This window comes from Equus asinus, chromosome 16 (genome assembly GCF_041296235.1).
Source record: "Equus asinus isolate D_3611 breed Donkey chromosome 16, EquAss-T2T_v2, whole genome shotgun sequence".
NCBI classification, from domain to species: Eukaryota; Metazoa; Chordata; class Mammalia; order Perissodactyla; family Equidae; genus Equus; species Equus asinus.
Window position 1 is genome coordinate 41,403,832 of NC_091805.1, and position 22,488 is coordinate 41,426,319.

The following is a 22,488-nucleotide window of genomic DNA, read 5'->3' on the forward strand; positions in this document are numbered from 1 at the left end:
TTTCTGTACAATCCCTCCAGCAGGCCAGCAAATATCTGTAGCATGACAACACCTGGTTTCTTGGGAGGGATTTGAGCTAACTGGGAAGTGAGGTGCCTCTTAAAAGTTATTTAGTCCTTTATGTCTCTGAGATCAAGGTCACACCAAGGTCCTACTGATGCAAAAAACCCATAGTTTGGGAAGGGTCGGTGGCACCTATCTGAGTCTACCACTAAGGTAAGAAGAGTTCTAAATGACTACAATTGAGGTTCATATGATTTGCTGTCAAAGGGAACCTCTGGGCACATTTACAATCCCATAATTAAGACTGACAATCCCGTCATAAAACAGTGGGTATTGTCTTCAGAGGAGGACATCTGAGTACGCATACTATCCTAAAGGCAAACAGGCTCTTGGAAGTCAGGCGCATGGAAGATTGCTAGGGTAGTCATAAGAGTCTCACTTCCTTTCCAAGCAACCCTCCCTACTAAGCGATCTTTGGAATAATAGGGATCGTAAATAAGACTCATTGGGCAACGTCTTTGGCATCTGAGCACTTGATTGCTTTGCTAACAGGCAGCCTCCAGATCTGCTGTTAAGCAGTGATATTGACCACCTCAACTTTAGAGAACGCCAAAGTGAACCCTGTGGAAGAGCACAGGGCCGTTTCCTGGCTAAAGCCCTGAATTGCTTACTTGCTTCTCTTTTTTTTTTTTTTAAAGATTTTATTTTTTTTTTTCCTTTTTCTCCCCAAAGCCCCCCGGTACATAGTTGTATATTCTTCGTTGTAGGTCCTTCTAGTTGTGGCATGTGGGACACTGCCTCAGCGTGGCTCGATGAGCAGTGCCATGTCCGCGCCCAGGATTCAAACCAACGAAACACTGGGCCGCCTGCAGCAGAGCACACGAACTTAACCACTTGGCCACAGAGCCAGCCCCTCTCATAGGCTTCTTAAACCTACCTTCTCTGTTCCACAAGCCCTAAAGGGTTGCCCTGCTCCCCTGCCTTTATCAACTCACGTCCTGGATTTAAAACAGCAAGTTCTGCATCCTGGGACCCCTCAGTCCGGGAATGGTTAGTCTCCTTAGTGCAGGACAGATTCCCCCAGGCCTGCCAAACCCCCAACTGCTCTGTTAGCCCCTCACCCCTAAGCGCTTAATCCCATTTGATACCTAGGTATTCTTTATAGAAAATCAACAGAAGGAAGTGACAGAGGAGAATATGCAAATCCACAGTAATTTTTCTTAGTTTTTAAACTTTTAAAAAATTGCTTTGTTTTTGTGCTTGTTATAAGAAATCTGAGGGGCTGGCCCCATGGCTGAGTGGTTGGGTTTGTGTGCTCTGCTTTGGCGGCCCAGGGTTTTGCCAGTTCGGATCCTGGGCGCGGAGCTAGCACTGCTCATTAGGCCGTGCTGGGGTGGCGTCCCACATTCCACAACTGGAAGGACCTGCAACTAGAATATACAGCTGTGTGCTGGGGGGCTTTGGGGAGGAGAAGAAAAATCAAAAGATTGGCAACAGATGTTAGCTCAGGTTCCAATCTCAAAAAAAAAAAAGAAAGAAATGTGACAAGTAGAAAAAAGTGCAGAGTTAGAATGCTTCAGCATAATTCTAGTGTGTATTAAACATGTTTTACATAGGTGTGGTCATAATATATAAACAATTTTGCGGCACACGTTTTTCACTTAACATTTCCCCATGTTATCAAAACTTTGAAATAAATACCTGTTTTTAACAGTAATATCCACTACATGGCTATACTATAATTAATCAATCATTTTCCTCATGACAGACGTTTAGGTTGTATCCAATTTTTCAAGATTTTTAAATAACGTAGGAGTAAACATCCTTGCCTATATTTTAAATTATTTCCTTAGCATAAATTCTTAGATGGAGAAGTATTAGGACAGAATATAGTACTTTAATGTTATTAATATATATATACCAAATTGATTTCAAAAAGTCTGTAAAAGGGGCCAGCCCAGCAGCACAGTGATTAAGTTTGTGTGCTCTACTTTGGTGCCCCAGGGTTCGCTAGTTTGGATCCCGGGCGTGGACCTATGCACTGCTCATCAAGCCATGCTGTGGCAGGCGTCCCACATATAAAGTAGAGGAAGATGGGCACAGATGTTAGCTCAGGGCCAGTCTTCCTCAGCAAAAAAAAAAAAAAAAAAAAAGGAGGATTGGCAGCAGTATTAGCTCAGGGCCAATCTTCCCCAGCAATAAAAGAGGAAGATTGGTGGTGGATGTTAGCTCAGGGCTTATCTCCCTCAAGGAAAAAAAGTCCGTACAAGCATATATTCTTATCAGCAACATAGGAGTGATATAATGATATTTTCTGCAACTCTGAACAGGAACATGTTAAAAATCTTTGTCAATTAAAAAGGATATTTCCATGCTGTTTTAACTTGCAGTACTTTGATAACTGGTAAGTTTATACATTTTTCATATGTTTATTGGCCATTTTTATTTCTTCATTTGTGAGTTATCTTGGTCCTTTGCTCATTTATTTATTATCCACAATATGATTAGCTTTTTTATTACAACAAGTAATACATGTTCATTGTTAAAGTGTATTAGAAAAGGTTAATATTTATAGCGTTTTATAACCTACTCCTTAAAGAACTCAAACCAATACACTATGAATACCTTTCTATGTCAACCAGTATACATCTAAGCCATCAGTTTTGATGGCTGCATAATATTCCTTTGTATAGATTAACGAGAACCGTTTTCACCAATGTTCTGGACATGTAAAGTTTTGCCTAATGTTTCTGTATTAAAAATGGTGTGTGATGAATGTGGTGAACATCTGGTACATTTATTTTGCACACTTTTCTGATCTTTAATATAGGTAAAGTCCTAAAAAATGGAATTATTTGGTCAAGAGGTACTGAGGTTTTTGGTATATACTATAAAGTTTCCCTTCAAAATGGTTATACTAATTTTCAGCCCCAACTACAGCACATGAGAGGGGTAATTTCATCATATCCTTACCAACGGTAAATATTATCATTCTTTTTCATCTGCAATCTGATAGGCAAAAAACAATGTCCCATTGTTATTTTAACTTGCATTTATTTAAACAAGAGTGAAGCTGAAGTTCATATGTGGGCTCATTGTGGTCGCTCAAGGTTCCATTGTCAAGTGCTGGTCCCTGTCCTTTGCCTTTCTATTGGGTTGTTGCCCTTTCTTCTATTGGGTTGTTTCATTGTAAGAGCTCTTTAAATATTAAGTATTTAGTATTAACCCTTTGTCAGTCACATGTCCCCATTTATCATTTTCCTTTTGACTTCATAAGAGGTGGTATAGGGAGAGGTTAAAAGCGTGGCCCCTGAGACAGACTGGCTCTGCCTCTCACCAGCTGTGATGGATGCTGTTTAGGTGCCCTGTTCAGATGCCCTTTACTGGCCAGTACACCCACCTTCCAGCTGCTGTGAGGTTGGCTACTAAGGATTACAGCTGCCCCTCTCTGGAGAATTTGTGCCAGAGGGAGCTGTCACACCTGGGGAAGTTACACCCCATCCTGATACAGGGGGACAAAAAGCCAGCATCCTTTTGTAAAGTGGGGACTAATTTTATGGTGTGATTATGCTCTAGACTCTAGAGCCTTCCCTCTATGAATCAGACCAAGGTGAAAATTTCTTAAGATCCATTCTTGCTCAGCTCTTTTCTCTTCTCTATTCTGCTTCTCTCCTTTCCTTACAGATTCCTCCTGAGGAGCCCTGCCTCAATAATCAGGTGGATCTGAATCCCTGTCTCAGGATCTTCATCGAGGGAAAGCAAGCCAAGATTCTGTAAAATGGGGATGATATTAGTACCTACTTTATAGAGTTGTTGTGAAGATTAAATAATAATTAAAGTAATAGTAATAGCAAAAATTATCTAGCACTTCCTATGTGCTAGACGCTGTCCTAAGCACTCTACATGTATTAATTCATTTCTTTCTCATATCAGTCAGTGTCCAGGTGTAATCTTCAAACTATACAGTGCTTGGGACAGTCCTGGTGCATATTTAGCACCAATAAATCTTAGCTACCATTATTTATTGGTTCACTCCACATTTCAAATGAAAGAATAAGCCTGTTAACAGCCTGTTTCCCCTGCATTTTGAAGTCTCCCTCTCATGCCCCTTTTCTTTGGTATTCCTTTGGAAAGCTCCTACCCCCTAATTTTTTCCCTCTCGTATTCCGAAAGGCGGAGCTGCCGAGTCCACAGTCTTGCTGAGGTTCCTTTACACTTGATCTTCTTTTTTTCAGTCAAGGGAACACTATAATTCTCTGATAGGAAAGGAAAGCAACAGGTGTTATCTCCTTGGTTATTCAAATTTGCCTTGACTCAATGGGGTCATTTATAATTCAGAGAAAAGTCCATCCACGCTGGCTTTATCTTTAAAAAGAAAAGCTAAGCTTGGTCTATCCTACCAACCCTGCCCTCTCATTGCTCTCTCCCTACTCCATGGCATTGGAAAATGGTCAAGGAAGCCTGTCAGCAGTGTCAACACCATGGAGTTTCACCTCGTATTGCGGAAATGGTGTGGTAAAAACTCTACTGCTGTGTCTCTTGCACCGAGCAAAGTGTTTGGCACATAATAGGCATTTAAACATGTGTTCTTGAACAGATGAATGTGTGAATTCACAAGGCAAGAAAAAGTAGCGACATCAGTTAAAAGTTGTTGGTATTTATCCATGACTATTTTGTTATCTATTTTTACAGTTGTTTATATTTACAATTGACCACTTAATAATATCACTGTTTCCTCCCTACATCTTTAATCATCCATGTAAGACCATTTTCTTTCTTCTTGAAGGAGAACCTTTATAATTTTAGTTAGTGAGGGTCTGTGGTGGCAAAATCAGTTTTTCTTTCCCTGAAAATGCCTTTATTTCACTCTCATTTTTGAAAGACATTTCCACTGGATAAATAATTGTAGGTTGACAGTCATCTTCTCTGAGCACATCAAAGATATTATTCTTCTAGTTTACTTTTTTTTTCTTGAGGAAGATGAGCCCTGAGCTAACATCTGTGCCATTCCTCCTCTAACTTGTATATGGGATGCCTCCACAGTGTGGCTGACGAGTGGATCAGGTCCACACCTGGGATCCAAACCCACAAACCTGGGCTGCCAAAGTGCAGAGCATGGAACTTTAACTACTTGGCCACAGGGCTGGCCCCAGGTTTATGTTTTTGCAGTTGCTAAGTCACCTGCCAGTCTAATTGTTCCATTGGAGGTAATCAGCCTTTTCTCTCTCACTGGTTTTAACTATTATTTCTCTGTTTTTGCTGCTCTTCATTTTCATTATTTTATGTCCAGGTGTAAATTTCTTTTTTCCTTTCTTCTTTATAAAAATCCTGCTTAAAGTATTGTCTGATTCTCTTCTCATCTCAGAATTCTGATTGGACATGTGTTAGAGCATCTCACTCTATCCTCCATGTTTATCTTTTATGTGAAAAAACTACTTCAGTTTTCTCTTCCAGTTTGCTAGTTCTCTCTTCAGCTGTGTCTATCTACTGTTAAACCTGTCCATTGAATTTTAAATTCCAATTATTACATTTTCTTAAAGACTAGAACTTTTATTGGATTCTTTTTTAAACCTGCCTGTTCATTTTTTGCAGAATTTTGGCCTTTATTTTCATTTTCAATCTTTTATTTCTTTAAATATATCAAACATATTTATAATTTACAACTGATAATTCTTGTTTCAATGTCTCTATGAGTTTGATTCTGTTATCTGTGTTTTCTGCTAATTCTTGCACAGGATGCCTTGTTTTTTTGTATGATTTGAGATTTGTGAAAGTTCACATTTCTTGGAACATTTTCTGTGGAAATCTTTGGGGTCTGGGTTAAGTTGGTGTCTTAGTCAACTTGGGCTGACAAAATAGCATAAACTGGATTGCTTAAACAAAACATTTATTTCTCGCAGTTCTGGAGGTTGGGAAGTTCAAGGTCAAGGTGGCTGCAGATCCAGTGTCTGCTTCACAGAGGGCCACCTTCTTGCTGTATCTTCACATGGTGGAAGGGGCAAGGTTTCTCCCTGGCATCTCTTTTATAGGGGCACTAATCCCATTCATGAGTGCTCCACCTCATGACCTAATCACTTCCCGAAGGCCCTATCTCCAAATACCATCACATTGAGGATTAGGTTTAAACATGTGAATTTGGGGGGAACACAAACATTCAGCCTATAACAGTAATTTTCTTCCCTAGTTTTTCTTCTGCAAAATTCTAAATTTTTGGAAAAGGTAAAAGAATAATACATGAATAGTATAGTACAAGAATAGTGTATATATGCTATATATATATCTTCATCTAAATCCAATTGTTAATATTTGGTTTGTATTTCTCTCTTTCTTTCTGTCTTTTGCCGAATCATTTGAATATAAGTTGCAAAAGTCATGGTTCTTTACCCTTAAACAGTTCAGCTTGCATTTCCTAATAATAAAGAAATTCTATATAATGTAATTCCATTTCACATCTAAGAAAATTAACAGTAATTCCATAATGTCACCTAATATACAGTCTATATTCAAATTTCCCCAATTGTTCCTTAAATGTCTTTTGTAGTCTCTCTCTCTCTTTCTCTCTCTCTGATGCAGGACTCCGTCAAGATTCACGTACCTTTTTTGCTTTGTTTTTCATGACAACGACGTTTATGAAGAGTCCGGCCTAGACTTCTTGTAGAATATCTCAAATTCTGGATATGTTTCAGAGGGCTCTTTTAAAAAATATAAATCAGATGAAGTTAGTCCTATGTTTAAAATGTTCCACTGGCTACTACAACATTCAGAAAATAAGGCCTAAACTCATTACCCTGGCTTACAGAGGCCCACGTGATCTGGTATGACTTCATCTTGTACTTTTTCTCTCCCTCACTTTGCTTAAGCCACAGTGGCCTTCTTCCAGTTTCTCAAACCCACAAAGCTTGTCCTCACAGGACTTTGCGTTAGTTGTTTCCTTTGCCTACTGCGCTCTTCCCTGAGCTTTGCTTGAAGGCTGGCTCCTTCTTGTAATGCAAATCTCAGATTGATACCATTTTCTCAGAGAGGCCTTTCTTACCTTGACCCTCAGTCTAAAGCAGTCATTCAGTCACCCACTCTCACATCATCCTCCTTTGAGTTCTCTGCATGGTACCTATCACAACCTGATATTTTCCTTGTCATTTATTTTTATTGAACTTCATGACAGCAGGGGGTGTGTTCTGTCTTGCTCGCTACTATATTCCCAGCACCCAGATCAGTTTCTGACACATAGCAGAAACTTAATAAATACTTGCTGAATACTGTAATGAATAAGCTGAAAGCTGGAGGATGAAAAGAAGCCAGCTATTTAAAGAGCTTGGGGAAAAAAAATCTAAGCAGAGGGAACTGCCAGGGAGAAGGCCCTGAGGCTTGGTCTAATCCAAGACCGGAGGAGTGTCTTGTGTACTTGGAGGGAAGTGAGCCAGCAGGAGAGAAAAATAAAGGAAAGTAGAGAGGTGGGCAGGGCAAGATGACTTAGGGCTCTGACAGCCATGGTAAGGAATTTAGGTTTTATTTTAAATCAAATGAGAAGTCACGGAAGATTTTCAAGTAGGAGAATGACATATCTGATTTTTGCCTTTTAAAAGATAATTTAACTTGAGTAATTGGGAAGATGGAGATTAATGTCAATGATAGAAAGTGACTGCAAGAGAAGATTTGCAGGGAGGAAATAATGATTCATTTTGGACATGTTGAATTTGATATGTTGTACTTCCTTTGTGGCTTTCATATGAACACCCAAAAAAGAATTTATGATTAAGAAAGAATGATAATATCTACCCCTGAAATAATACAGCCAGCTAATTCAGTTTTTGTTTCTAAGAACCTGATACTCAAGGTAGTCGTTGATAATAACGCTAATAGGTACCATTTATCGAGCAGTCAGGCGCTATGTTAACCACTCAATATTGACCTCACTGAAGCATCACAACCGCCCTTATTAGAAGAGGGTTTATTATCTGTATTTTACAGTTGAGGAAACTAAGTCTAAAGAGGATCAGTAACTGGTTCAACGTCAATTAGACAGTAAGTGGCAGAGATGGACTCAAAATCCAGGTCTAGTTGGATGCCAAAGCTATTTTAACCAATTTGCCGTAACACGTTCCCAATAGAAGTGCTGCGTGGATCACGGGTTGTGGCCATCATTCAGAGAGAGACTGAAACCGAGGTTTTCTTTCACATATCCTTAAGCCCGTAGAAACACTTAAATTTCATTTCAGCGGAGAAATACCTATTTGAGAAACACTCTAATAGAACTCATCAGATTCTTCAGCCCAGAGAGACTATAGCCTTGGAATTTTTGAGGACAGCTGAAACTTATTTTTCTGGTTGACTTGATATGGAGAGAAAGTGAATGGAAATAAGATTTATTCTTCCAAGTGTATTTGGAATGTAGCTGCCTGAAACTGAGTCAAACAGCTCCCCGGTTTTCCTGGGAACCAGCGATTCTGCAGTCAACAGAAGTTTGCTTTTTTAACAGCTGGAAACGCCAGAGTTGTGACAGCGCCGAGAACTGAGGCTGCCTTGTTCGGACTTCACACGGGGCTCTCTGTTCCCTGCACAGAGCCCGCTTTCTTACACACCCCGCACACGCCGCTGGGGACCCTCCTTCTCTAGGCCGGGACCCAGCCTTAAGGGCTGGGGGCACCGGTTTGGGGCTCGCGTCTTTTCAAGGGGTCCGGGCAAGAGCCCCTCTGAAGAACTCTTTCTGGACGGTATTTATCGCTCCACCCTTCCCTGTCTGAAGAAGAAATAAGAGGACAGGAGAGAAACTTCAATTTGGTGGTGGAGGGCAGATCCCAGAGCACCGAGTCACCGAAGGTCCCCCTCAGCCTGACACGACGCAGTCCCCCCCCACCCAGGAGGCGGAGGCCGCGCGCAGACGGCGGCCCCGCCCCGCCCCCCGCGCCGGCCATTGGCGGGTCCGAAAGTCGCGGGGCGGTGTCGGTTTGAACGGGAGCGCCTGGAGCTGGGGCGCAGGCGCAGAGGAGGGGCGCGGCAGCGAGCGGGCGGCGCGGCGGACCCCTGGTCGGCCGTGGGACGCGCCCGGAGGCGAGGAGAGTCCCGGGAGCTCTGGCCCACGTGACCTGCCGGGGGCCGGGTCGGGGGCGCGCGCTGGCCTCCCGCGGTGCCCCTGCCTGGCGCGGCGTCCGCGGCGCGCTGAGCCGCCGGCTGGAGGGGCCGCCGCCGCCCGCCCGTCGCCCGAGGCGGCCGCTGCTGCAGCTCCGCCGCGTCCTCCGCGCTCCCCGGACTCGCCGGCCCGCGGGAGGTGAGTGCCGAGGGGCGTTTGAGGGCGCCCGCGGCGGGGGGTGACAGGGAGGGGGCGTGTGTGTGCGTGTGAGGGGTGAGCTCTGTGTCCGGGGTCTGGGGGCGACCGCCTTTGTTCGGGGCGGGAGGAGCCGGGGCGGTCGGCGGGGACCGGCGCGGCGGGGACGCGGGTGAGAAACCAGAAACTCTGTGAGGAGCGGCTCCGTCCCGCACGAGCGCTCAGTTGCTTTCTGGTTGGAGGTTTTAAAATGACACCGAAGCTTAAGAACTTTGTTCCCTAATATTTTCTTAATAAGTATGTCGGGATACAGTGACTTCTCACGTATTCTGAATGGGAGAAACAACCCTGAAAAATCCGAATCCCCGTGGAATTGGATCCCGGGCAGATTGCATTCGCTTGCAGTCGTGCGCTTGCCGTCTAAACCGGGCAGCTTTTGTCAAACACCTGCGTTTACCACGTTTAAATTCAGAACCTTTTGGGCACCAACCTGTCGATTTACCGTAGAAATCGGTAGTTGCTGCAAGAAGTTTTCGTAAGCATAGAATGTTAAGAAAGCTCTTTTCTGAAAACCCGTAGAATATCTTCGGATAGTAAAAAGTGGAAAATCTGTAAGTTCCTTGTTTTATCTTGATCGTTTTAACTAGTGTCATTTGAACTCGGTTAATGCAAACGAGTAAGGATGGAAATTTTATTTGCCTTAATGCATAATTTAACCCTGCCGTGGAATTAAGCGAAGTAGGCTCCTGCCTCTGCCTTCCGTCGGCTTGTGTTGGCGCGTCCCGTGGTGTGTGTGGGAAGTCAGCATACCGACCGAGCTGAACTTTCAAGCTGCCGCTTGAGAAGGGTGCACGGAAGATTTCCGGCCTGATAGCCACAGTGCGATTACCTCTGATAAATACCACTCCTGCGTGAGCTGTCACTTTTCAAGAAGCAGCTTTGGTTGATTGTTTGGAAGTGAGCGAGCGACCGATCACTGTTGGTTGACATGCATGTGTGTGAGGAGTGGGGGCTCGGGGGACGAGGGACAGTCCTACTCTTCCTTACCCTACCCCTTCCGTGGATTCGTCTGGCAAGCGCTTTCTCAGGCTGTTGTTTATAATGTTAGGAGTGGAGCGGATACAAAGTACAAAGTTGGGCGATATTGTTGTCGGGGCATTTTCCCCCCAATCCTCTTTAGCTAGATAAGCAGTTCAGGTGTATTTTCTTCTGTTATTCAATCAGACATGCAGTGTTACAGTATTATTGCTTAATATAAATCTCAGACTTGGTACTAGGCTAATTGCAACAAAGATAGGATATAGTAGCTTTTTAAATGGCCTTTTTCTTAAGGATAAAGTATTTCCAAGATTTACCTAAAAGATAAAGTTTTGTAATTACTTCTCTGGAATTTTAAAATGGAAAACCTGGCATAGATTTAGACTTCTAAATCTATTCTAATAGACATGTTCTTTTTTATAATAATAACAATAGCTATTATTATTGTTACTATACTTTATTGAGTACTTTTAAGTACCAGAGCCAGGCATTGAGTTAGGTGCTTTATGAATCAGATCTCTAATCATCACAACACATGTCGGGTAAGTATCATTGTGCCCAAACCAACTCTGAGAGTTTAACTCGCTCAAGATCATGTAACTAAGTCACTGTGCTGGGATTCAAACCATGGCCAGATCCCAAAGCACATGCTGTATCGCTTCGGTGTTTACTTAACTCTCCTCCAGGTCTCTGGATTCCATTTGTGGGGACATAATCCTACTTTTAAGATGCCTGTAGGTGCTGTGTTTTGTTGTGAACTATGCACAAACATTCCAGTCCTTATTTCAGAACTTCTTTCTTTCCTACAATACCTTATAAATTACATAACAATTTCAATATCCTTTTAATCATCTTTATAAAAACAGTAAAAAATTAAGAATAAGACTTTCCTGAGTTATTTACATGAATATGAATGTACTCTTTACTGTGGAGCAGAAATGTATTAAGGTCCGGTTTTCTCACTATTATAGGATTCTTTGCTGCTTCGTAGTTTTTATCTTCTTCCCAAGCAAGAAATCAAAAAAAGTTTGCTGGACATCAATTATATGCAAAGCCATTTCCTTGGTAGTGTAAGATGGCACTAGAAGGCTTCCTATTCAATAGTTGCTTCTGGAGTTTTTACAGTATTTTTCATCTGTCTCCTTGTCCTGCACTATGTGTTGCTACCAGATTATCTTCCTGACACGGGTTCAACTTTGCTGTTCCTTTGTTCAAAAATTATGAGGCTCCCCATTATGTGAATACAAGGCTGAATATGTGCTTCAGCCACATATGTATTCAGAGTCCCTCACAATTTAGTGCCCCCTTAGACTGCTCTTTCCCAACTCCCGACCCAATGGGCTTTTCCTGGCCCACATTCTGTGCATCCCCACCTCCTTGCTTCTGCTTGAGCCATTTCCCCGTGCTGGAATGGCTTTTCTCCGTTTGCCTAATAAGGTCTACCCATCCTTCAAGGTGCAGTGCAGATTTCCTTGCTTCCCAAAAGCTTTTCTTGGCCCTTTTTACTTAGAATTATTCTTCCCATATCTTCTCATAACATTACTGCATTGAATAGAAACATTTTTCCACAGAATGGTGATAACTTTTAGAAGGGGAAGATAGAGTTATGTTTTCCTATGAAGAATTCTAAATTCAAAGTCTCTAGGGATACTCTTTAGGCATTTATAATCCTTTTGCATTTGGGATTTATTTCTGCTTAAAAATGTATTTGAAACCAATTTTGCCTTTTTAAAGTCCTTCTTTTAAGAGAACTGATTTATTGTCATTTACTAAGTCAAGAACAATGCTCAGTAGAAAGGACCACTTCTTTTCTACTTCACTGCTGAGTTTTTCATCTATGTATTAACTGATTTAAGCTGATGGCTGACCAGCATCAGTAGTAAGTGGCTGTGGTTCCTATTCTCTGGTGACTTGGTAACCAGTTTTTCTTGAAGTTGTATTCTCCCCATTGTTTATTAATAAGTATTTTTTTTTTCTGGCATAGTAATGTCTTCGTAAGACTATATATTTTGAATTTACTTCTTTGAGCTCCTATTAATTGCATCATGTTTGTCCAATAATTTGTATAGACCCTAAAAAAATAAACATATATATTTATTAACAAAACATTACAGATCGAAAAGGGCAAGGACAAATATATATATTTAGGGGGTTTTTGTAGAAATTGGTCTTAGTGTGAATCATCAGTGTTTTTGGATTATAAACATTTTCTTGTGCTCTCCTGGTCTTATAACCTGAGTAGTCATTTGGAAAGGACTGAAAATATAATTGGGGTTGTTTAAAATTTAGAAGTCTTTTTTTTTTAAAGTCATCATTGTGTTTTCTATAACCTCAGTATTATAATACTTATATGCATCCAATTTTATGTGTTTATAATAAATTAGAAATCGTTTTTCTTATGCAAGTGTCTAATTGAAACTCTTGCAACAGGTTATTAGTTTTACTAATGGATTAAAAGGACCATCTCTGTTTAAAATTATAGGAGGAAAAATTAACGTTATTTGTAAACTCTGGGCTTCAGTTTGATGAGAAATAAAACCACGTTTTAGGGAGAAAAATACTAATTTTGTTCTAATGAACATATATAAGATCTTTGTCCTTTAGTCAGACATATTTATAGTCTTAAATATAAATAAGTAATCTTGTTGGAGTAGGAGTTTTGATTCGGTAACTGCTTTGCAGGGAAAAAGGTAACCAAGATTAGGGATGTTGCATAAAAGTAATCTTCCTTTTGTCCTTGAAATTTTTAAGCAACTGCTTCATGCTCTATTGAATTATTGTAGTCACTGAGTATTCTAATTATAAAACAACAGTTTTAATGATTAGTGTAGTCACTGGCATAATGCACATTGATTCCATGTATAACCTAAAAATAGAGCCCCTTTCTAGTTTATCACCCTCCAAAAAATGTTCAATATTCAACTTCTTCCTGATTTATCCTGGGCTACCAAACCTTAGGACATTGCGAGGCTGCTGGTGTAGTAATTATTATAGCCATAGTGCTTTGTGTAGAGACTGTTGGAAACTACTGTTGAACTACAAGCATTCAGCATCTCTCACCTAAGTAGACTCATACATTTGGTCCTTTCTCACTGCTTAACAACACTGCTAAGATGAAGGCTTGAAATATTCAAATCTTTCTCCTAGGTTACATTTTATTTTAGGATTTATCTAATTTGAAATTTCATATGTAGCTTTTATTAGTGTTTTGGTTGTCCAGGGAGCGTAATTCATTGAAGTCCTTTAGCTTTATGTGATGGATAAATTATATATGTTCCTCACCAAAAAAAGGGAAGTTTATATATAGTTTACTTGTTTAGAATGGTGAGCTTTTAGGTGTAAGCATTTGAAAACATGAAAAGGCATTCTTATTTCTTATTACTAAAATTATTTTTGGCTTATTTTACTCTGAAATGGTTCCATTCATTGTGTTACATTTTTAATGTTCACAGCTCTGGACCCGAGTTGTTTTTTTTTAAAGCTGCCAAGAATAAAAATGAGAGTTTGAAATTGATAGTGCCTTGGTATGTATTTGATATCTTTTATAATGACCCATGAGAATTAATTTCAGATACTACACTTGGGAGCCCTTGTGACTGGTGCTGCACCTTTAAGGTATAGATTTATTTAGAATCTAGAACCATTATTCCAATCTATCCTTTGAATTTTATTCTATTTATTTAGCTGGTGAGTCACAAACACAAAATTTTATAATAAAATTTGGTTTAATTAGCATTTATGCTGTTAGTTACACTTATTTTCTAAACTATTTTGGCCTAACATCTCACAGACTAACATTGATTATTGCAAACTTAAAGGCTAGTGATACATTAAGACTTAACCTTAATTGGAGTATATACTTTAGGATTATATATTTGCTTAAGAAAAACTGCATTAATACAGTTTTTACAGCATAATCTGTAGTATATTCTCTTTTCTTGAGAATGATAGAGAATAGAATGATCTGCTTAACTAAGCACTATGATTGTTTATTAATTTGGGAGTGTGTAAAGTAGGTTACATTTGATATATATGGCAATTATCAGTTAACGCTAAAACCATATTCTCCACTATAGGTGGATATACGCAGATACACACACAGAAATAGTCTTGAGTTATCTTTAGCTCACAGTAGTATTATGCAACAGTTAGATTATATTGTTGGTTTAGAGATTGAATATGTAGAATAAAGAATCAGAACTTTTATGCATTGCTTTAATTTTTTTTCTTCTATTGGAATTTCTCTTTAATTTTGCCACTGACCTATTGCAGTGTTAACATTTAGATTTCATTGGTACTTTAAAAATTTTTAGTTCTAAAGATGTGCAGAAATTCAAAACTATCAGTCACTCGGTTTACTCTCCCCTCCCCAGATCCTTCCCCATTTATCAAATTTTATCTGATTTCAAGTTATCTCAAGCTTGATATCTTTATTTTTCCTTCAGCTGTTATTGGTGAATGTAGCATTTACCAAGTACAGTTTAATATAAGTATTCCATGTTTTCCTCTCTGAAATGTCACTTTTGCAGTCCAATTTGTCAGTCATCGTGTGTATGGCTACCGTTGCACCTTCCTCAAAATTGGCAGTCTTGTAAGCTCTCTGTTACTGCGTGACCTTTCCTCTCACATCTAATCAGTGAGCATTGTTTCCATTTTTCTCTGGGTACTCATAGCCAGATTACTTAGGTACCCAGCATTTCTTGGTCCTGACTTCTCTTGCTTTAGGCACTAATTTCCCACATCAGTCGTATATTCTGATGTCAGAATAATTTTTCTTGCCTTTAATTGGCTCCTCAACACCGGCCACACTGAAGTCAAGCTCTGAACCTTCTCTCTGCTGGACTTTGTTCACTACACCCATGGCCTTTTCATACCCTCTTCTCATATTAATCTGTGGACACTTCCTGCTTTTACCTTCCTACTCTTGATTTTGCATGTATTGTTCCTTATACTTGCTATCTGATTTCTACTATATCTTTCAGATAAAATGTAATTAGAAATAGAAGTTTGGACTAGATGACAAGCCGTATTTAGTCCATCTAAAAATAAGTTACTGTCTGCTTACAGACACATAATTTTGCAGAAAATAACTAGTTTACTTAGGATAGTTACTTCAGTTTATTTTATAAGTGGATGTTTTGGCATCCTACTTTATTAGGCTCATTATTACTATGATGTGTATTTGTTACTGTAACCTGTACCCTAAATTCTAATGTGAAAGAACTTATATGTTCTTGATTCTTCTCCATTGTTAATCCTTGCTTAAATTGATAAAGGGCTACTGTATCTGACTTGGAACATTACAACTGAAAGGGATTTGGAGAATTTGGATATTGTACCTTACAGGGAATTATTAGGATAAGAGAAGTTCAAAGAATTTAGATTATCTAACCTGGAGGCAAGAAAAGTTAAATTATATTTATTGTTTGATGGGTGTTACCAGTTTTTAGAGATATTTAAAGAATCAGAACAAAGTTTATTGGCATTTACATTGCAGTCAGGAGTAGATAGTTTAGATAAATTGAAAGAAGGACAGAACATATAAATGTAATTGTCTATCCTATATTTTTCTCCATCACCTAGTTTGCAAATATTTTACTGCCAATGGAGTAAAGCAGGGCTAGGATTTATTGTTCATTCTGATTGCATACCTTGGACAGTGCCTAGAAGTCCACCTACTTGTATGACGGGAGTCTGCCTATTTTGACTTCCTAATTAGGGAATTAAATGTGAGGCAATCAGAGTTATGTACCAGTTGATTTTTCTATATGTTCTGTCAGTTTCTAGGATATGGGAACAAATTGTTGCTTTCTCTTTATTTCTCTGTGGTCAGACCAAAAGATGCTATGAGCTAACAGTTTGGTTAGCAGTGAGGTTTTTGGAGCATTGTTTGTTAAAACGTGGGAGATGCTATTAAGGACATCTGTGTTCCTTGCAAATTGTAAGTCTAAATGGACGTTGAAGGTTGAACTTACTGAGTTCTTAATATTCTTTCAAACCTATAATTTCCATTCCATTTCCTGGTCCTGTCATTAAATTTTCTTATGCTAATGAGCAATTCATAATTTAATATTTGTTGCAAATTTTATTAGTATTATACTGGTCCTATGTAAACTATGTGCTAAATATGAAGTGGGTTTGTTAACTCCAGGTAATGTGGAGCATGAATGAACACCTTGTTACTGAATTGGTTAGAGAGTTCTTATAACGTGAATCCTTGAATCAAGACTTGCTTTTTTGTTCAGTGAATAATTGTAAGATAAGAAATGCTACTTAATTGTTACGGAGATTATAATGTAAGAGTGACTTTTTTGGGGATACTCTTCTTTTGAGAACAGTAAAACCATGTTATAAATTGTCCTTAGTAAAATGATGAATAGCATTCTCTCTGCCTTCTTGCTTGTTTTAATTATTTTTAAAATGGTTCTTTATGCAGTCTTAATCAAGTAAGGTATTTTACAACTCCATTTATATACATTTGTTAATTTGGCTACATGTTTACTTCATTTTAATAAATATGAAATTAGCATATTTTTAATGATTGGTAAAACTTAGACTTTCATTACACTCTCATGGATGAAAAAATATTTCGATTAAATTATAATTTAATTTAATTCTAAGTTAAATTAATTCTAATATCTCACCTTCTGCCCCATTTTATAAATTACAGCCTAAACCTCAAGTAGATAGTGGCAGATAGTTTGGTTGACAGTTTAGTTGTATAATATAGATGCACTTTGCAGCTATTACTATGACTATCTACACTAATTCCTTTAATAGTGTTTTTTATTAAGGAAAAAAGATGCACAATGGAATTCTGAACAGAAGGAAAAGAGAATATTTGTTGGATTAATGGCTGCTACATATCTTTTCCTCCTTTATTAAGACACTGCTTCCTTTGTTGGCCAAGGAATGGGAAAAAGAGAAATACTGTTTTGTATTTCTTATGTGCAAAACTGGTTATCAATATGAAAACCTGATTTCCTCAGGGAAGCTTGTCAATATTCCCAAGGCTGATCCTTTCCACCTTCCACCTTCCTCCTCCTCACGGGTCCTAACTACTCTGTTCCCTAGTAACCTCTCTCTAACTGTATTTAATTAACAAAGCCGTGGGGGTGTGTTATTTAGAGTCTGGTTTATGTTATAGCTGAAATACTTAAAAGGATGTTATGTATAAAAGGAATTAGGCTTTATTAGATGGCAGCAGAAGGAAGAAAAGGGTAGAAATGGAAAGATTACTCAAAGTACAGAACAGCTTTCTAAAAAGGCTATTCAAAATTAGGATTAGCTGCCTTATGACCTTTCTGGGAATGTTGTAGTAAATGTTGGACTAACTGACCTATAGGTTGTTTATAACACTGAGATTCCAGGACTTTATGATTGTATCTATTAATTTATATATACTAATTGTATTAATTAATTTATGTATACACACACGTATATCTTAATCTTACCTATTTGTCTCTCTTACCTGTTACTTTAAGGATTATAATTTATATCTGATGGTCTGTACTTTCTCCATGATATATCTGGGTATGGATTCATTTTTATTTATGCTGTTTAGGATTTAGTGTGCTTCAATCTGCTAATTCATGTCTGTCTTCAATTCTGAAAAATTCTGTCTTTATCACTGAAGATTTTGTCTTTACTCCTCTTACTGTTTTTCCTTCTGGTACTCCAATTAGGCCGATGTTAGAGCCTCTCATTTTGTCTTCCTTTTCTCTGAACTACTCTTTTGTATTTTTCATCTCTTTATTTGTGTATGTCTGGATAATTTCTTCAGATATTCTTCTAGACATTCATTCTCTCCTTAGCTTATCTGCTTTGCTGTTTAACCAGTATATGAGTTATTAATTTCAATGTTCATAGCAATATTTTGAATAGTAGTGAAAAAAGAAAATCCAAAAAACTACAATCCAATTGCCCATTAACAGAATGAAAAATAAATTTGGTATACAATAGAATATAATATAGCAATAAAAGTATGTGAATTTTAGCTATATGCAACAAGAAGTGAGATGAATCTCAGAAATAATGTTAAGCAAAGCCGTGCAAAACTAAGTGATGCATTATTTAGGTCTATACAGATATTTGCGGCAAAATTATAAAGACAGACAAGGGAATAATGACAAAATTCAGTTTAGAGATGACGTTAGAGGGGAAAGGAAGGTGATGGGTTAGGTTGAGGCACCCAGGAGACTTCAAAGGTGGTGATAATGTTCTTTATCTTAAACTGGGTGGTGTTGTATAAGTGCTTATTGTGCCATTCTATCATACACATATTTCCTAAATTTCTTTTGTACCTACCCAGTATTAATAAAAACATTTTAAAGACCTTAAACAGTTTAAATAGAATATACTTTGAGAGCAAATGACTACAAGTATAATCTAATTATCAGCACAAATATCTTCTTTGAAGAAATAAAAGTACAGTTTAGAACTGACTTGTTCAAATAATTATTGAATTTTCATTTTACTTGTTAATAGCAGTTTTTGTTTTGTTTTGTTTTTTGCTGAGGAAGATTCGCCCTAAGCTAACATCTGTGTCAGTTTTCCTCTTTTTTGTATGGTGGTCGCCACCACAGCATGGCCGCTGACAGGTGGTGTAGGTCTGCATCTGAGAACTGAACCCAGGCTGCCAAAGCGGAGCGAGCTGAACTTAACCACTAGACCACGGGGCTGGGCCAATAGCAGTTGTTAAAAGCTTGAAGGATCAAAATTTTGTTTTTAGATACTAAGATCATAATATGCTTCTATTTTTGTTTATAATAGAAAATGTTACATAAAATTATTGTATTTCAAGCCAATTTAAAAAATTAAACTAAAGTACAGTTCTCAAATAAATCTCATCCTTCACATCCGTATTTAGAAGCTCATGGTGACAGTTAAGCCCTCTGCTGTTTTTCTCCTGTGACTGACATGACAGCAGTCTGTGGACTTAGCTGTGTGATTATGTACAGCTTGGAATTACTTTAGGATATTCTTTGAAAATAGGACTTCAAGCAAAGCATCTTGTATTCCTTTTGCAGAAATGTTGGTGAAGTGCTGCTGAAAGGGCCAGAGATGCAAGGATTGGGACACAATTTGAACCTTTAAGCTGTCTGACATTGACCTCCTTTTATTATTAACAAAGAAGAAGCAGGCGCTTAGGATGTATTAACACCAACTCATTAATATACTAACTGGACAATGTTCTGCAACAATTCTGCATTGTAAAGGACTGGATTGGCAAAATAAAATAATTTCAATTTATACTCAGCTTTATAATATGACTCAATGGAGGAAAATTTGATAAGCATGAGGGAAGACCATTCTTTTCATGTTCGTTACAGGTAAGACTACTGCTTTCTTAGTGGGCGATTTTTAATCTTTATTTATTTAAATGTGTTTAAGTCTGATCATTTCAAATTTAAATTTGAAAATATTCAAAATGTGCCAGCCATAGTTAGTGTCTCCTGAAAACAATGTTTTCTTTTTGTTGTGGTTGTAAGTTTTATATCCTTTCTATAAGAAAATGGTAGTAGAGTCAAATTATATTGTTTATTAATCTGTGGAAGAGTTTATGAATAGTTACTCTATATTTATAACTGTATATAATATGCAAATATAAAAATGAAGTATGTTTCTAAATCTTTGGGGGTAAAAGATGAATTTTGTAATGTGGTCAGCTGAATGACCTAATTTTTGTGTCACAACTTTTAAATGGTCATCTTTTATAAATGAGCTTTTTAAAAAGGTATTAACATTGGAATGCGTGGGTACTTTCTAAACATGATAAACTAATTGCCAGTTTAATATTTAGTGATAAAATATTAATGATAGTTCTGATACATTTAGGGACAGAGCAAGGATATCTGCATCATTATTTAACATTTGTTCTGGAAGTTCTAGCCATTGCACTAAACTATAAAATAAACACAAATATTAGAATGGAAGACATGTAATTATTAGTAAGGTGATTAGATACTAACAGATTCTATATCAAAGTTTTTACAAGTTAATATTAAATAAACATCAGAACTTATAGCAATGAATAGTATTCAGAATCTCTAATGAGTGAAGGTGTTTACTGCCAAATCTTAGATGTCTTAACACATTTTTAAGACATGATGAGGAGATTTATCATCCTTTGGAGCAGATGGTTCATGTTAGGGCATGGTGCCAAGGAAGTTTCTGTAGGTAAGGTGAGGGCATTTCTATTAAAAATAAAAATGTTTCAAATAAAAGAAAATGGAAGACATTCAATATACTTAAAATGAACTTTTAATATATGAAATGCCCTCACTCTACCCTTTTGGGCATAGTTCTAGAAGCCTGGGAGTTATTTTACATATTTTCTTCCCTTCTCACTCCCTATATCTAGCGTGAAGCCTTGCCAGTTTCACCTCCTAAATGTTGCTTAGATTCATCTACCCGTCTCAATCCTCCCCACCACTGCTAAAGTTCAGGCCCCCGTTGTCTTCACTCCAGACTCCCTTGAATCCCATTCTTAGCCTCTTGGAATCCATCTTTTTAATCTGCCACTAGAGGGCTCAGTCTAAAAACACAGAGCTAACCTTGTAACCTCTGCTTAATCCCTATGGGTGTTCCTGTTCACCTGTAGGGCAGAGCCAGGCTTAACATAGTACCCAAGATCTTCCATTATCTGGCCTTTACCTATTCCTTTGTCCTTACTTCCTTCCTCACCTTGAACTTGAGCTCTGGTTCCCTGTACGTGTCATGCTGTTCCATGTCTTAGTGTCTTTGCTCATGCTATACCCTATGACTTGAATACCCTTCTCACTTTCTTTGTTTAGCTAAGTCTACTCAATATCTAACATTCAACTCAGAGATTATCTTCTCCTGGAAACCATTTCTAAACTTCATAGTTTGGCTATGTGCCCTCACTGGGCTCACATGACATCCTGTACATATCTCTTTCTTAGCACCAACTATATTAGAATTCAATGTACCTGTTTATATATTTGTCTCCTCCCCGCCCCCCAATCCCTTCTTTGACCATTAGCTCCCTTAGGGCAGCCATCATGCCTAGCATGTTGTCTGGCTCATAGTCCACATTTGATGGAATGTGTATTGAACTTCACTGGACATAACCATCAGATGAACCTAGTAAGATGTTTATCTATCTTGCTAAACATTTTCAAGAGGAGTATACCTCTTAATACTGTAAGAGCAGTAGATAAGGAGGAGCGGATTGTACCTCTGCCTGTAGGAAGGTCTTGGATTTGTCCTTTTCCCATGATACAGCATAGGTCAAATGTGGTTATACATTGGTATAGGACTTCCCCAAAAGACACTTAAAACTCTGTAACTATTTTTAGTAAGAATATACCAAACAACTCTCTGCCTTCATCAGTGCTCTTCGATCAGTATTCTGTATATCCATTGGATTGGTTTATAATTGCAGGCAGTAGTTTGAAGCCTTTATGTTAGGAGGCATGGCCTACTATAAGTTACTCTTCTGCTCTGGTAAACACTTAGATGTAATGTTTTGTCCATCTGGTTCTTTCATTGTGGAGGTCCTCATCTGTCCGTGGAGGAGTTTCTGTGGCACAATGAGTTTGTAATTTTGAAATGGAATAATTCTTTGGACACTAAGCAGCCTCCTGAGAGATAATCAGAATGCTTTATGAAATATTTTGCAACCTCTTTGTGAAGGTAGAGAGAAGTGGAGAATGATAGTAAAATGGAATAGTTTCTAAACTTTAAAAAAGTATATGATTGATTTTAAGTAATTATTGTTAATTTTTTTTAGTTATGACAATAGTATTGTGATTATATTTTTTTGAAAATGACTCATCTTTTAGAGATACATACTAAAATATTTACAAATTAAATCATATGCTATCTGGAATGTACTTCAAAAGAATCTGTGGTGGAGAGTGAGGTTGGAAGTAGAGATGAAACATATATTGATAGTATATCATATATTGGTAATTGTTGATGTTGAAAGATGGATATATCAGGTTCATTACATTAGTTTCTCTAGTTTTGAATTTGAAAAGCATTGGTATTTCCTTGTTCATACTTGTTGCTATGAATAATAAGCATTTCAATACATTAATGTTGTAAAATTAGAGTATTGCACATAAGTTGTAAAGGAGTATAATTTTGGTATTGAATACTTCAATTTTGCTAGATAAATGTAGTTATTAATAATATTCTTTCCTGAAGAATAGTTTGAG

At 38.0% G+C, this 22,488-nt stretch overlaps 2 protein-coding genes across 5 annotated transcripts in view; one reads left to right on the top strand and one right to left on the bottom strand.

Annotated features, from left to right (window-relative positions):
* Window positions 1-6,722, bottom strand: part of AKNAD1 (AKNA domain containing 1) — a 54,754-nt gene extending 48,032 nt beyond the window's left edge. The window contains exon 1 of the mRNA XM_044749225.2: window positions 6,599-6,722. The gene's annotated coding sequence lies outside the window, so the exon portion shown is untranslated. The remainder of the gene's footprint in view (window positions 1-6,598) is intronic.
* Window positions 6,723-8,986: 2,264 nt separating this feature from the next.
* The window catches only part of GPSM2 (G protein signaling modulator 2), a 47,865-nt gene continuing 34,363 nt past the window's right edge, over window positions 8,987-22,488 (top strand). Inside the window, exons 1-2 of one of the 4 annotated variants that reach the window (XM_014835146.3) lie at window positions 9,000-9,268; window positions 19,333-19,635. In XM_014835146.3, the coding sequence (XP_014690632.3) occupies window positions 19,580-19,635 (56 nt within the window). In that variant the 5' untranslated portion in view covers window positions 9,000-9,268; window positions 19,333-19,579. Of the gene's footprint in view, window positions 9,269-19,332; window positions 19,636-22,488 lie in introns of all 4 variants that reach the window. The other 3 variants (XM_070486953.1, XM_014835147.3, XM_070486954.1) reach the window with 3 other exon arrangements.